Here is a 14,954-nt window from a genome sequence, read left to right as displayed (position 1 = left end):
CTTTAAAATTTTTTATTGACATAGAATATTGTATTAGTTTAAGGTATACAACATAACGATTTGATACATATATATATTGCAAAATGATTACCACAATAAGTTAGGTTAACATCCATCAGCTTACAGTTCCATTTTTTCTTGTGATGAAAATTACTTTCTTTAAAAAAAATATTTATATATCAGAACTTCCAGCCCAGATGGAGGCATAGGTAGACACACTGTGCCTCCTTGCACAACCAAAAGAAGGACAACAATGATTTAAAAACAAAAAACAACCAGAACTGACAGAAAATCAAATTATATGGAAGTCCACCAACCAAGGAGTTAAAGAAGAAACATTCATCCAAACTGGTAGGAGGGGCAGAGAAGCGCAGGGGGGTGGAGAGGACTTGCGGCAAAGAGGTGGTGGAGGACTGGGGTAGGCAAGACGGTGGCTGGTGGAGTGGGTGGTCCCTTATTCACATGTAGATAAACTGGGAGGAACATCAGGGGAGCGAGATAGACCTCACAACCTGGGGTCCCAGCACGGGGAAATAAAGCCTCAAATCTCTGAGTGAAAACACCTGTGGGGGTGGAGGTGGCAGCGGGAGGAACTCCCAGCCTCAGAGGAGAGTTTGTTGGAGAAACCCACAGGGTCCTAGAATGTACACAAACCCACCTACCCAGGAATCAGCACCAGAAGGGCCCAATTTGCTTGTGGGTAGTGGGGGAAGTGACTAAAATCCAGTAGAGAGCTGAGCAAGCGCCATTGTTCCCTTTCAACCCCTCCCCCACATACAGAGTCACAATGCAGCAACTTGGGTTGCCCCACCCTAGCGAATACCTAAGGCTCTGCCCATCACTACATAGCAGGCACACTGAGACCCCCCCAAAAAAAATGGCCCAAATGAAAGAACAGATCAAAGCTCTAGAAAAAATACAACTAAGCAATGAAGAGATATATCCAACCTATCAGATGCACAGTTCAAAACACTGATAATCAGGCTGCTCACAGGATTGGTTGAATTTGGTCTCAAATTAGATGAAAAAATGCAGGCAATGCTAAGTGAAATAAAGAAAAATGTACAGGGAACCAATAGTGATGGGAAGGAAACTGGGACTCTAATCAATGGTGTGGACCAGAAGGAAGACAGAAACATTCAACCAGAAAAGAATGAAGAAATAAGAATGCAAAAAAATGAGGAGAGGCTTAGGAACCTCCAGGACATCTTTAAACGTTCCAACATCCGAATTATAGGGGTACCAGAAGGGGAAGAGGAAGAGCAGCAAGTACATTAGCCAGGGTAAAAATGAAGGAGAGAATCCTAGAAGCAGCAAGAGACAAGGAGGTAGTTATCTACAAAGCAGTTCCCATCAGACTGTCAACAGATATCTCAAAAGAGACCTTGCAGGCAAGAAGGGGCTGGAAAGAAGTATTTCAAGTCATGAAAGGCAAGGACCTACATCCAAGATTGGTCTATCCAGCAAAGCTTTCATTTAGAATGGAAGGGCAGAGAAAGTGCTTCTCAGATAAGGTCAAGTTAAAGGAGTTCATCATTACCAAGCCCTTATTATATGAAATGTTAAAGGGATTTATCTAAGAAAAAGAAGATAACAAAAAGTAACAGTAAAATGACAGCAAACTCACAGTTATTAGCCACACCTAAAACAAAAACAAAAGCAAAAACATAAGCAACAACTAGAACAGGCACAGAACCACAGAAATGGAGATCACATGGAGGGTTATTAACAGGGGAGTAGGAGGGGGAGAGAGGGGAAAAGGTACAGAGAATAAGTAGCGTAAATGGTAGGTAGAAAATAGACAGGGGAAGGGCAAGAATAGTATAGGAAATGGAGAAGCCAAACAGCTTACATGTATGACCCATGAACATGAACTAAAGGAGGGGGGATGTGGGTGGGAGGGGATGTGCAGAGTGGAGAGGAATAAAGAGGGGAAATGGGACAACTGTAATAGCATAATTAATAAAATATATTTAAAAATTTTATATATCCATTTTAGAGAAGAGAAGGGAGGGGGCAGAGAGAAAGACAGAGACAGACAGGTAGACCGAGAGGTAGGCACTTCGATTTGTTGTTCCATTTATTTATGTGTTTATTGGTTGCTCTGACTGGAGGTAAAACCAGCAACCCTGGTGTATTGGGATGACACTCTGACCAACTGAGCTACTTGGCCTGGCCCTCTTCTCGAAACTTTCAAATATACCATATAGTGTTGTTAACTATAGTCACCATACTGTATTACATCCCCAGAACTTATTTATCTTATAACTGGAAGTTTATACCTTTGATTACCTTTATCCACCCCCACCCCTCTGCTTCTGACAGCTATCATCAATCTGTTTCTGTATCTGAGCTTGTTTTTTTAAGATTCTACATATAAGTGAGACCATGCATATGGTATTTGTTGTTCTCTGTCTGACTTTTTTCACTCAGCATAATGCCCTCAGGTCCCATTTATGTTGTCACAAATGGCAGGATTTACTTTTTTATGAATGAGTAATATACCATTGTATAAATATACTACATTTTTAAAAATTCATTTATCTGTTGATGGGCTCTTTAGGTTGTTTCCAAGTCTTAACTATTGTACATAATGCTGCAATGAACATGGCGGGTGGTGGGGTTGCAGGTATCTTTTGAAGGTAGTAATTTTGTCCCTTTGGATGTATATCCAGAAACAGAATATGTATGGTATGGTAGTTATATTTTTTTAATTGCTAAGAAACCTCCATACTGTAGTTTCTATAGTGCCCGTACCAGTTTATTACCAACAACAGTGCATGACGGTTCCTATTTTTTCATTGTTGCAAACACTTAGGTATTGCCTTAGGTATTCACCAGGGTGGGGCAATCCTCGGTGCTGGGTTGTGGCATTGTCTGTGGGGGAGAGGTCAGAGAGGGAGGGAACAATGCTGCTTGCTTGGCTCTCCCACAGCTTTCTGTTACTTCCCTCACTTCCACAAGCAGATTGTGCCCTTCAGGTACTGATTCCCAGGTGCATGGGTTTGTGTACATTCTAGGACCCCATGGGCCTAACAGACACTCCTGTGAGACTGGGAGTTTTTCCTGCCACCGCAACCCCCACAGATATTTTATAGCTAGAGGTTTTGAGTCTAGTTTCCCACACTGAAACTCCGGATTTCATGGTCTCGCTCATGTTGTTTCACCTGGCTTGTGCGTGCACAAATGTGAGAAGCCCCTGGTTAGCCAGTCCCCGCCTCACCTCTCTGCCCCTCTTATCAGTCTGGATGAATGTTTTTTTAACTCCTTTGTTGTTGGAGTTCTGTGCAGGTTGATTCTGTCAGTTCTGGTTGTTTTTTGTTTTTAAATTGGTTGTTATCCTTTTTTCAGTTGTTCAAGGAAGTGAAGTGTTTCTACCTATGCCTCTGTCTTGGCCAGAACTCCAGAAATCCTGTTTCTATTAGTAGTCATTTTCCACCTTTGCTTTCCCCACTCCAAGCCTTGGGCAACTGTGAATCTACTTTTGTCTCTGTGGATTTGTCTATTATGGACATTTCATGTAAATGAGATCATACAATAAGTGGCCTTTTGTATCTAGTTTCTTTCACTTAACATATGATTTCTAGGTTCATCCATGTTGTAACATGTATCAGTAGGTCATTCCTTTTTATGACCGTGTAATATTCCATTCTATGGTCATAGCACATTGGTTATTCATTCATCAGTTGATGGACATTCGAGTTGTTTTTATTCTTTTGGTTATTATGGATAATGCTATGAACATTTATGTGTAAGTTTTTGGGTATATACCCAGGAGTGAAATTACTGGATCATATGGTAACTCATGCTGAACTTTTAGAGGAACTGCCAGACTTTTTGCCACAGCAGCTATACCATATAATCCCACCAGCGCTCTATGAGGGTTCTAATTTCATATCTTTGCTAATACATATTCTGTGTTGATGGCATTTTATTGTGCAATAACATACTTTCACTTGTTTTTTTTAAGCCTTTTTAATTTTATACTTTATCTACTGTCTTCTTGGTATAGTAGATGAGGATTCAGCTGTTGTAACACCTCCTCCCTAAAGCACACTTACCTCATTCCCTTTTCTCATTCTTCCCATTCTTTAATCAGAGTTAGATCAGAAGTCATTATGACTTAGTATTGTTTGCAGCTGAGCCCTCTGGTATCATGATCACATTTCTTTTCCTTTGATTTGTTTTTGTGTTAAAATTGCTATTTTATTTTTTTGCCTTTTCTATTTGTTTATCATTATTATTCTTAATTTTTTTTCTTAGCCTCTGATAGTCACTCTCTAAACAGTTAAACATTGGTGATTCATCAGTTCCTGTTACCCCTGGAGCCCTCAGGGTCCTGCTCCACTTTGGAATGATTTCCTTCCAGGCCTGCAGTGTAGGTGATTTTTACTGTCATCTTGGTCAGGTATTTAATCTCTGGATAGATCTAAATTTCTTGTCTTTTCTTTCCCTTTTAATATCTCTGTTATTTATTTTTATTTTTTATCCTCACCTGAGGGCATTTTTTCCATCACTTTTTTTATAGAGAGAGAAGGAGGGAGGAAGGGAGTGAGTGGGGGTGGTGAGAGAGAGGGAGAGGGAGAGGGAGGAAAGAGACATCTGTGTGAGGTAGAAACATTGATCTGTTGCCTCATGCATGTGCCCCTGCCTGGGATTGAACCTGCAACCTGGGTATGTGCCCTGATTGGGAATCAAACCTGGGAATCAAACCTATAACCCTTGGATCTATGGTAAGATGCTCCAACCAACTGAGCCACACCAGCCAGGGCTGTTCCTTTTTTTAGATCTGGAAAATTTTCTCAACTTTATCTTCCAACTTTTCAATTTTTGCTTTTCTAAATTAAAAAAAAAGTTATAATTTCCACAATGCTTTCTTGTTCTTTAATTATTCCTCTTATATTTTCATTGGTACAATAGCTTTTATATTTGTAATAATATTAGTGATAATGTCTTTGACCTTTCAGATTCTTTTTTTCTCTTTTTAGCCACTTGTCTTTTGTATTAGAAGCTTTCCTCATGTGGTCCTTCTTGTCTGTTGACATCTAAGAGAGTGACTGTATGAAGCTGTTTGGAAGCTCTGTGCCTACACAAGGGATGGTTGCTAACATTATTTGAGAATTTGCTGAAAGGCACTGAGCTAAGCATTTTTCTTAAATTCTCTTAACTGATTTTTGTATTGATCCTATGAGATTCTAATTTTATAGATGAGGAACCTCTTGAGGCTTAGATGATACAACCAGAGAAAGAGGAACCAGATTCAAACATGGATGTGTCTGCCTTCATGATTCTTTTATTCATAATATTATGTTTCCCTGCCTCCTTCCCATCCCAGTAAATGCTTTGTGAATACCAGGAAACCTCTGGAGAACCTTAAAGTCAGATAGGAGTAAGACAGGCACATATAATCACCTAAACACACAATTGAAGCAATTACAGAAATGTATTGAGAGGAAATGATGAAAATGATTATTTAGGAGGGCTGGGGGATAGTCTGAATGATGTATTTTTTTTTCTAACTTTAGTTCCAGGAAGCCAAGTACATAACTTGGGAATATTGAGGATATGTGGGGCTTATTCCAACAGAACTAGGGGGAAAAAGTAGTAAATAATATGCTTAATTAAAATAAGTATTATGAGTGATTGTATAAAATAATACAGAAAGTAGAAAGTATTATTTGGGAATATGTGTGTGTATTTATTGATAGCCTGTCAGGAAGTACATTCAGCTGAAGTCTGCCAAACTACTCTTCCTCAGTTTGAATGGTGCTGTTCCTAAGTACTGTTCTATAAGTATTAGAAATACCTGTCATCAAAAGTCCATACGTATCACCAGTTAAATATTTTTAACCATAAATAATCACTGAGACAATACTTTAAAGATGGTAAGAAGATGCAAAACATGATTTAATAAATGTATTTTTATTTAAATGGCAAAGATTTACATCTCTTAATAGAACTGTCCTTTCATTTTTACAGAAAAGAAATATATCCTATTTATGTGTACTTGTATAATTTGCCTTACATAATTTTTTCATGTTGAGTTAATTATTACAGCTTGCTAAATACCTCTTGTAAAGTAAGCATAAAGGAATAATTAACTCGAGCTACAGCAGTGATAGCACAAGAGGCAGATGTACCTACTGAAGGATAAAAATAATTACTTGAAAAATAGTAAAGTTAGAGTATTTCTGTAATAAAACAATTTCTCCCCTTTTGTTTCAATATTCACATCAATCCACCATGAAATGTTCAGTTATGGCTAAAAACCCTTTTCCCTAGAAAAGAAAAAACTTATTATTTAGTGAAGTGCCCATTCACATTAAATTTAGGTATTTTGAGCTTTTTCTCAATGTACTCATATCCTAGATTCTGTGGTGAGAGGAATATGTTGTATTTTTTGTGTTCTAAGGGCTTCTGGTTCTTTAATTTAGGAAAAGCTCAAAGGCTTAAATATTAATTATTAAATTTGGAGGTATAACTGTTTTATCTTTAGAAAAATTGATTTCACATAAATGAAAACCAATAGGACATAAAATTTGGTCTCAGCACTTTTCAACATAAGCTTATATAAGACAACTACTATTTTATTATGTATGTGTGTTTTTAATTTACTGAATTTTCTAGCATGTTGGAGAGTTACTGCCCAGACACCCAGAAATTCAAGTGGCTTAACCCAATCAAAGTTTATTTCTTTCCTACTTCCCAGTCTAGAGAAAGTATTCCAGGTTAATTGTCCTTTCATGACCTTTTTTACCTTAGGACTCTGCCCTCTGCATTCTAGAATCCTCTCCTGTAAAATCAACTGCTGTGGGGAAGCAAACTCCTTTATTGTCCATTTTACTCCAGAAGTGACACAAATCGCTTCTCACATTCCAGTGGTGTATCATGCGGCTCCATCTCAATGCATGGTGGTGATGGTGGTGGTGGTGGTGGTGTGGGGTGGGAATGAGGGACTTCTTGCTACACCTACAGGATTAACATTATGCTTTGGACAAGGAGCATTAATATTTGGTTGTAAGTTTAATTCTCTGCTAAAAAATATAACTTCCTCCATAATATTGTTCAAAATTGTTAATAATAGCTACCTCTAGATTACCAGAAGATAGGAGGCAAGTGATTCCCTGCCACAAATTCTTTACCCTATTTCTGAATTTCTCATTTCATTTTAAACAACCAAATATTTAACTGCTTAAAGCCATTTAATCTTACAGTCATTGAACCATAGTGTTTTAGAACTAGCTGAGGTTTTAGTGCAACCTCTTTATTTGATAAATTAGGGAACACCCTCAGAGAAGTGGAGAGACATTCCTAAAGTCACTTAGGCCAGAACCAGGAAAGAACAAGTTTCCTAACCTCCCCTCTAGTACTGTCATCTTGGAAGCCTCTGCTTTTACAAATTGGTATCTCCTAAATTAACATAAATTGTTTCTCCAGATTTCTTTCCTTTTAATACCCTCCTGAGATACCCTGGGGGAAGGGGAATTTTAATTGATGTAGAAAAGAATGAATGATCTGAAGAGCCTTTGTCATGTTGATATTGTTTGGGCTGTAATGGAGCACCTGCTGACTTTGCAGGCCCAGGGAAGAATGGCTCTGGAATTGGAGGGCCTGTGTAGGAAAGATGCCAGAGTCAAGTGGGGCCTGTTGTGCCTTGGGCCAGTTCAGACTTTGGGAAACATTTATATTAACCTAAGGTAAAAAATACACCTGCTGTACATCTATTGTTTCAGAAAACAAATTAACTCATCTGTCTGGGAGTTATTTAAATCCAGCAAAATTTAAAAAATTAAATTATTTAACTCACTCCAGTCATATTTAATTCCAAACTTAAAAGTATTGTTTTACTTTAAATAACTTCCTTCACAACACATTTAAATAACTCACCCGCATAAAGGAGTATAAATTAATTGCAGAAAATAAGAAAAGTATGTTTTTTTTTAAAGATTTTATTTATTTATTTTTAGAGAGGGAAGGGAGGAAGAGAGAGAAACATCAGTGTGTGGTTGCTGAGGGCCATGGCCTGCAACCCAGGCAATGTGCCCTGACTGGGAATCGAACCTGCAATGCTTTGGTTCACAGCCCACACTCAATCCACTGAGCTATGCCAGTCAGGGCTCCAGAAAAGTATATTCTTAAAATGACATGTAATTTTACTTGTAGTAGTAACCACAGTTAGCATTTTGAGGTATTTCCTCCTGATATATATATATATAGAAAAAAATTATGATTGGTATAAATAAGCTTAACATGCTATCCCAAGTGTTGTCCCATGCTTGTAAATGTTCTTAGAAGATATTTTTATGGCTCTATAATACTCTGTTAGATAGATATAGTATAATTAGTCACTCATCTTTTGTTGTACTTTATAAAGTGTTGTAAATTGTAGTTTGTTTTTTTTACAGTTCTAAATCAAGTAATCTCAGCAGTTGGGCAGGGTTCTTTTGTTTTGTTTTGATTTTGTCAGTATGCATATTTCCTGGTATATATAGATCTGTATAGATCTGTATCCTTCATGATATAAGATCTTTTCGTCTTTTCCACATTTCCCAAGGTTGTGCCTGCACTAGGGTAGTTGACTGAATTTTTTGTCTCCCCACTAGATTGTCGTTTTTCATTTTTGTATCTTGTCAACCTGTAAGATTTTTTATGAGTTTACTTGAGCCAAACTGACAACAGTTGCTGGGAAGCAAAAACTCAACGGATAGAGAAAATGCTCCAGGAAATGGCAGTTTTTGTACCTTATTTTATATATTACAATCAAAAGAAAACATGAGTTGCATGAAATCCACCGGTGATATATTAGGGAGGTGGGGAAAACACAAAGGTGGGGGGGGCAGACTTCTAGGATTGGATAAAAAATAAAATGATAGACACATACTTCTTTTACATGGGTGGGTACAGGATAGTTAATAGTCAACAATTAACACTTTAACAGTAACAAGGAGGGGATTTGTGGTTTTCCTCTGGTGCAGTGCCTGTGCTTTGAGGGGTCAGAGAAAGGAAATCTGACATTTCATAGGTATGTTATTGTAAATGCATACAGACAATAGACAGGCTCAACTAAGGTAAAGATTGGCTTTTGTCAGGGAAGATTCTAGTCTAGGACATGACTGCTTGCCATGACCTGCTTTTAGTGAGAAAGTTTTAATGTCAGACCATCCTATGTGCTTACCTATGTGGTTACTTAAGGTCTCTGAGTTTGTATGGCTGCCATGCAGGCCTCTCCTGAGCTTGTCAGGGTTAGTAGGTGGCCCCATTTCATCCATAATATCTATTACTCAGCACAGTGCCAGGAACATAACAGGCATCCAGTAAAATATTTGTTGAATGTTTATTATGATTCTGGCAAGTAATGAGACTGGTTCTCACCTGATGGTTTTGGATTTTTTTCTTACAGCTTTTTTAGTCTCACCTCATATAACACACATGAGAGTGGAAAAGATTAAAGGAGTCTAAATTTAAGCCAGAAATGTTTTTTCTTTAAAGTTACCTTTATACATAGTAGCTCATGAGTGACAGTGAGAAGGGTACAACATTTAGCTGCAGACCAAAGAAAGATACAAATTATTGCTTTTATAACCTGATTCATTGAAATACATGTATCTTTTCCTTTTTCCACTCCTTTTTCCTCCCCTCCTCCCTGCTCCTCAGAATTCAATATCAGAACTGTAATTTGAGATGAGCCTTAACAGATTCAACTTGTTCCTTTTTAAGGACTTTGAGGGTAGGAGGGAAGACGCTAAATTTTTATTTTTAAATGCAAAGTTTTCTTCCCCAAATAAGCCCACCAAAAGGCTTCAAATTTTCCATTGGAGTCCTTTAGATCCATTTCACAGAAAGTGTGTCTGTGTGTACATTTAATGTGTATGTAAAGAAAATGTTTATATGTATAAATATCTCTACATGAACATATATGTATATATTATGTCTTTTTATATGTCTGTGTATGTATCATGTGTTAGGGCTACCTGGTTACTTAATTTAGGTAATGGGATAGAACTGTTAAATGTGTGATTGTTGAATTCTCTCTGAAACCTGGACTCTATCAGGTTGTCTTCACATTTTTGATAGAAAGGAAGTTGTATAATGATAGGTTCTTTGGTAGTTGGATAAAACTCTCACAATTACTCTGTCCCTGGCCTCTTGGGAGTACCTAAGTAAATATTTAATGGTTCTTTTCTAGCACATCACAGATGCATAAAATATTAATTGTGGTCAGCGAATTATATGGTTATTGGAACTCTTCTATTGAGAACAATAACTCACAGTGCAGTTCTTTGCTTTAGAACATTCTGCCATGTCCCTGATAATGTAAAGGTGGATTGATTTCTAGTAAAGACATTTAAAAAAAATGAGACACGACTTAGAATCACAAAAACATTTAGCTGTTTCTGGAGACATTCCCAAATAAGTAATTTATGTCCTGTTTACATTCTTGGAACTTCAGGCCCATAGGTTAGGAGACTATCCTTTCTGATTTTTTAGTAGTAAAAGACTTCCCTACCCTGAAATACTGAGATCAGATTGAGCTGAGGGGAAGGAGGTGTTGAGAAGCTGAGTCAGAGGGGGCAACAGTGAAGGTGGCACTAGGACAGTGTTGTGAAGGGGAGATACCATCGCTGCCATCACAACTAATGCTTCACTAGTGTTCAAGTCAGGAGATGTGGGGATATCTTACCACATCCTATATAGAACAGTGGTCCTCAACCTGGGCTGCACATTAGGATCACCTGTGGAGCTTAAAAAATCCACATACCCGACCAACTAAATCAGATTCTCTGGAGTCAGATTCTCTAGGCATCAGTATTTTTTAAAGCTTTTCCAGGAGGTTCCAATGCACAGCTGAAGTGAGAATACCTGCAAAGCTCAAATAAGCTGCAGAGAGGCTGTTTTATATAGGCAATGGCTTTAGTTGGACATCATAAATTATAATTAGGAATTCCTGGGTGAAACTTAAAGTTCATTCAGTAGCAAATGATCATTGAACTTCAACCTATACCAGATTCTTTTTGGTTGCTGGGACTACAAAGATAAATAAGGGAGCACAATCTAGTGGAAGGGATAGAAATGATAACATAATATTGTATGGGGCATATGAAATACTAAAATAAGTGTATCTTGAGTATTACTGAAAATACAGTGGAAGGAGCAGTTAGTTAACTGAGCCTAAGGTTTGGGATAAGGAAGGGGTGGAAATGAAATCAGAAATGGCCAAGGTTTCACAGAAGAAGGGATGAATTAAGAGCTTATCAGGTAGAAAAGGGGGGGGGTCAAAAAGGGTTATAACATGCACAGATGAGAAGAAATTGGATGAATAAGTGTTCAGGGATTGGTTGGAAAGCAGGTTGTCTATGAGATACTTGCAGGTTATACTTTTAGAAAGGTAGATGAGAGTCAGGTGGTGAAGTGCCTTAGTTATAAACCATATATAGGATGTAGATGTTATCTTGCATGCCAGGGTGTCACAGGGTTAAGTGCATGCTGGCTCTGAATAGACCATCTTAAAGAGTGAAGCTGGTTAGGTGTGAAACAGTTGGTAGTGTTGGAAGGTCTAGTAATCCAGACAGCTTGGATCTTGTTTAAAGGCTTTTATAAAGTTTAAATTCATACTAAGAGAAAATGCAATACTGTTTAGGTCAGATAAATCTATCAAATTCAAACTGCAAGGGCCAGTTTGTATAGTATCTTCAGTATAAGAGCCCTGTTTAATAAAGAAGGAAAAACTGTAAGATTTTGTAGCATTTCTAAAGTACTGTAGAGATACAATGAAGAGGTGATGTTGGGTTGGACCTAAGAGCATAGTGAAAGGGTTGGTGTGGTAATGCAGGTAAGATGTTCCAGTAACCCACCAGTGCTTCCAAACAGGGTGACTTATACTTGTTGGCTGCTCAGTTCCTCTACTGTTAAGTTGCCAGCGTTGATAACACATTCTTCCCAGCCCCATCCATGCCACACTGCTCCCATCTTTACTGTCATTTGTCTTATTCTACTTCTCTGTGTGTTGAATAAGGCTTTGTTTTTCATTTTCAGGTTTTGTTTCTCCATTGGTACAGATTCTTAGGTTAACACTCTGATGTTTCATAGAAACTTTCTCCTATTTCACCTGTAATTTACCACTTCTGCATCTCTACTGTTCCCAACATCTTCCTCTGTGAAGACTCACCGAAGCAGGCTACTGATTTTAGTATACAGTTGTTGTTGACACTGGTCAGGAACTGAGCTTAGTCTTGGATGGAAAACCATCATTTTTCTATTTATACCATGTTGGTTACTGTCAGTATCAGAAACATTGTGCATTTGTTTAGGTGGATCCTTAGCCAAATAATTTCATTATTGGAATTTTCTTCCTTTTTTTTTTTTTTTTGATCTGTCTATTCTTCAGGTTTGACAGTCTAAAATGAACAATCATTAACATTTTACCATGTATTTGTTGCTTCTTGTATAGTACTCCATCCCATATTTAGCTGGGATCTATACATTGTAAGGTCTTAGTCTTTCTATGTCTAAAACTATTTCTTAAAGGGTAATTTAACTAGTATAGAACTAGAGAGTGGCAGCTATTTTCCCTTAGCAACTTGAAGATCATTAGCTTCTTTGTCTTTTGGGCTCTGTTGTTGCTAATGGGAAGTTGCTGTCAGTGTAATTATTCCTTTGTGGGTGATTTGTCTTTCATTTTATGATTTTTCTCTTTATTCTTGCTATCCTGTAGTTTGATTGCTAGGTACACACACACACACACACACACACACACACACACACACACACGTGCGCGGGGCGGGGGGGAGGGAGGGAGGCGGAGAGGGGGGACTTATTTTGGGGGGCGATGTTGAGCTTTTATTAAATTATAATTGGATTATAAAAGGGTAGGGGGCGTTGCTGTTGTGAGGCCCCTGGGCTGTTGGGGGCATTGTAATACAAGGTGAGGTTTCAATTGGTTTCGCATAAGCTGTAGTTTGCTCCGATTTTATCTTCTTCCTGTAGCTGGAAAGACTGCTGTGAACCATGTGACAAAGCAAGGTACCAGGCCATTTCTCCAAGGGGCTCTTATTGGCTTCGAAAGTCAGTCTTAATTCCTTAAGGCATTTTGGTGACATCCAGAGTCTAGGCATGACTCTTTCAATTGTGACATTCCAGACAAAGACCTGGTTAATAAAGCCACATTTGGAAACTGGTATGATCTCTGGTTATGTAGGGGTGAGGAGGAGGCTGTCTGCAGAGTCCAGAGAGATGGAAAAGGGTTAGAATCCTCTCTCCAAACCTCACAGAGGCAGGGTAAGGGGGTTAGCGCCGGGCAAGCTTCCGCTGCTCACTGCCTCCCTAGTCACAAGTCTTAGGAGACAGAGGAGAGGGAGAAATAGAAAATGTCCCCATTTGGGCCATCAAAATGTTAGGGTGGTCAGTAATGTGGGCTGTGGAAGAATTCACAAAGAGAAAAAAAACAGACAGTAAAGTTTTTATTCACTCACTAAGAAAAGAGAGGGGCATCATGTGGAGAGATACACCAGCTAGACTTATTTTTATTTATTCTGTTTATTTGATAATATTTATTTTCTATCTAAGGACTCCACCTTTCTTCAAGTCTGGAACATTTTTAGCCTTATCTCTTCAGTATTTCCTTTGCTTCCCACTGTTCTAAACTTCTGGAATTTCTGTTAGGCAAATGTACTCCTTAGTATTTTTATAACTTTTTGTCTGTGCTATATTCTGGGTCAGTTCTTCCATAGTATTTTTCATTGTGTAACTCTCTTTAGACAGGTGCATTGGTGAATCACTGGGTAAGGAGCTTATGGCTGGTGTTCGTCTATATATGTACAGTATATATTTAATTAAATGAAATAGGAGGACAGGTCGTCTTCTAATAGTGAGGGATTCCAGGGTAAAATAAAGGAGGCATAGAAAGTGGCAAAGGTTACCAAAGGAGTCTGTCATTCATTTCTTTTTAAAAAGCTTTTATCCAAGATTAAAAAAAAATTAAAGAAAATAACTGATAATTGTAGTCTTGATGTTTTTTCCCCCTGAGCACTAAAGAGAACTTTGTTGTATTAGCTGAAAATGTAAGGTTTTTTTGTTATTTGTTTTTTACTTTATATTATCAGCAGATAAAGAAGAGAGTTCTGAAAATTAGAAAACCTGTATTTCAGTCTTGATTCTGCCAGAGCTTTTGATTAGTTATTTAACTTTGCCATTTTTAAGTTTATAAAATAGGAATGATACTATGTGTTGTGCCTGTTTTCAGTACTGTATTGTTTTTATGACGATAATTGAGTTGATTGATTACAAAAATGTTGAAAACCATAGCATTGTTCATAAGAATTAGAGATGTCAAAGTAGTATAACTCAGAGATCTAAATTATGCTTATTTTCTCCACATTAAAGTAGAAAATGTGTTAGAAGTATAGTATTAAGTTTTGGAGAAGATATATATGTGCTTTTCTTTTTAAAATACCAGTTCTAAGTATTTTTATTTTACATGGCCTGTTCCACTAAATTAATTTGCTAAAGTATTTTTTTAAATGTGACTGAAATATTAGTTATTTAAATTAGATCACAACTGTATTCAACATCTACTGTATTGAATAATTTATTTGAATAAGCTTTATTATAAGAGTAACTACTCCATACAATCTAGAGCAAATGACATTTTTGTCCTTTTAAATGTACTAGAACCAAATTTTACATTGATGTGATTTAAGTTAACAAATTATATTTAATATCTTTTTTGTTTGGCAGGCAACCAGATAAACTGGTGGTGGTTTGGACAAGAAGAAGCCGAAGGAAGTCTTCTAAGGTTAGTTGGTTTCTAAATTTCTTAAAATATTGAATTCAATTTTGAGTCAAATTATTAAGCCTCTCTGGCCCTCATGCCACATATTTTAAAATATTATTAGATATTTTGGGTTATTTCTGATTATGTAGTCTATTGAGATGATTGACCAGGCACTGTAATCTTG

General features: G+C 37.5%; 1 protein-coding gene across 8 annotated transcripts in view; it reads left to right on the top strand.

The window, feature by feature from the left end:
- Positions 1-14,954, top strand: part of EHBP1 (EH domain binding protein 1) — a 364,981-nt gene that overhangs the window by 49,944 nt on the left and 300,083 nt on the right. For all 8 annotated transcript variants that reach the window (XM_045827361.1, XM_045827362.1, XM_045827367.1 and 5 more), the window contains exon 3: positions 14,734-14,791. In XM_045827361.1, the coding sequence (XP_045683317.1) occupies positions 14,734-14,791 (58 nt within the window). The remainder of the gene's footprint in view (positions 1-14,733; positions 14,792-14,954) is intronic.

This window comes from Phyllostomus hastatus, unplaced genomic scaffold (assembly GCF_019186645.2).
Source record: "Phyllostomus hastatus isolate PE091 unplaced genomic scaffold, TTU_PhHast_1.1 phas_scaffold_78, whole genome shotgun sequence".
NCBI lineage: Eukaryota > Metazoa > Chordata > Mammalia > Chiroptera > Phyllostomidae > Phyllostomus > Phyllostomus hastatus.
The sequence above is the reverse complement of the archived record's forward strand: the minus strand, read 5'-3'. Positions and strand labels throughout refer to the sequence as shown.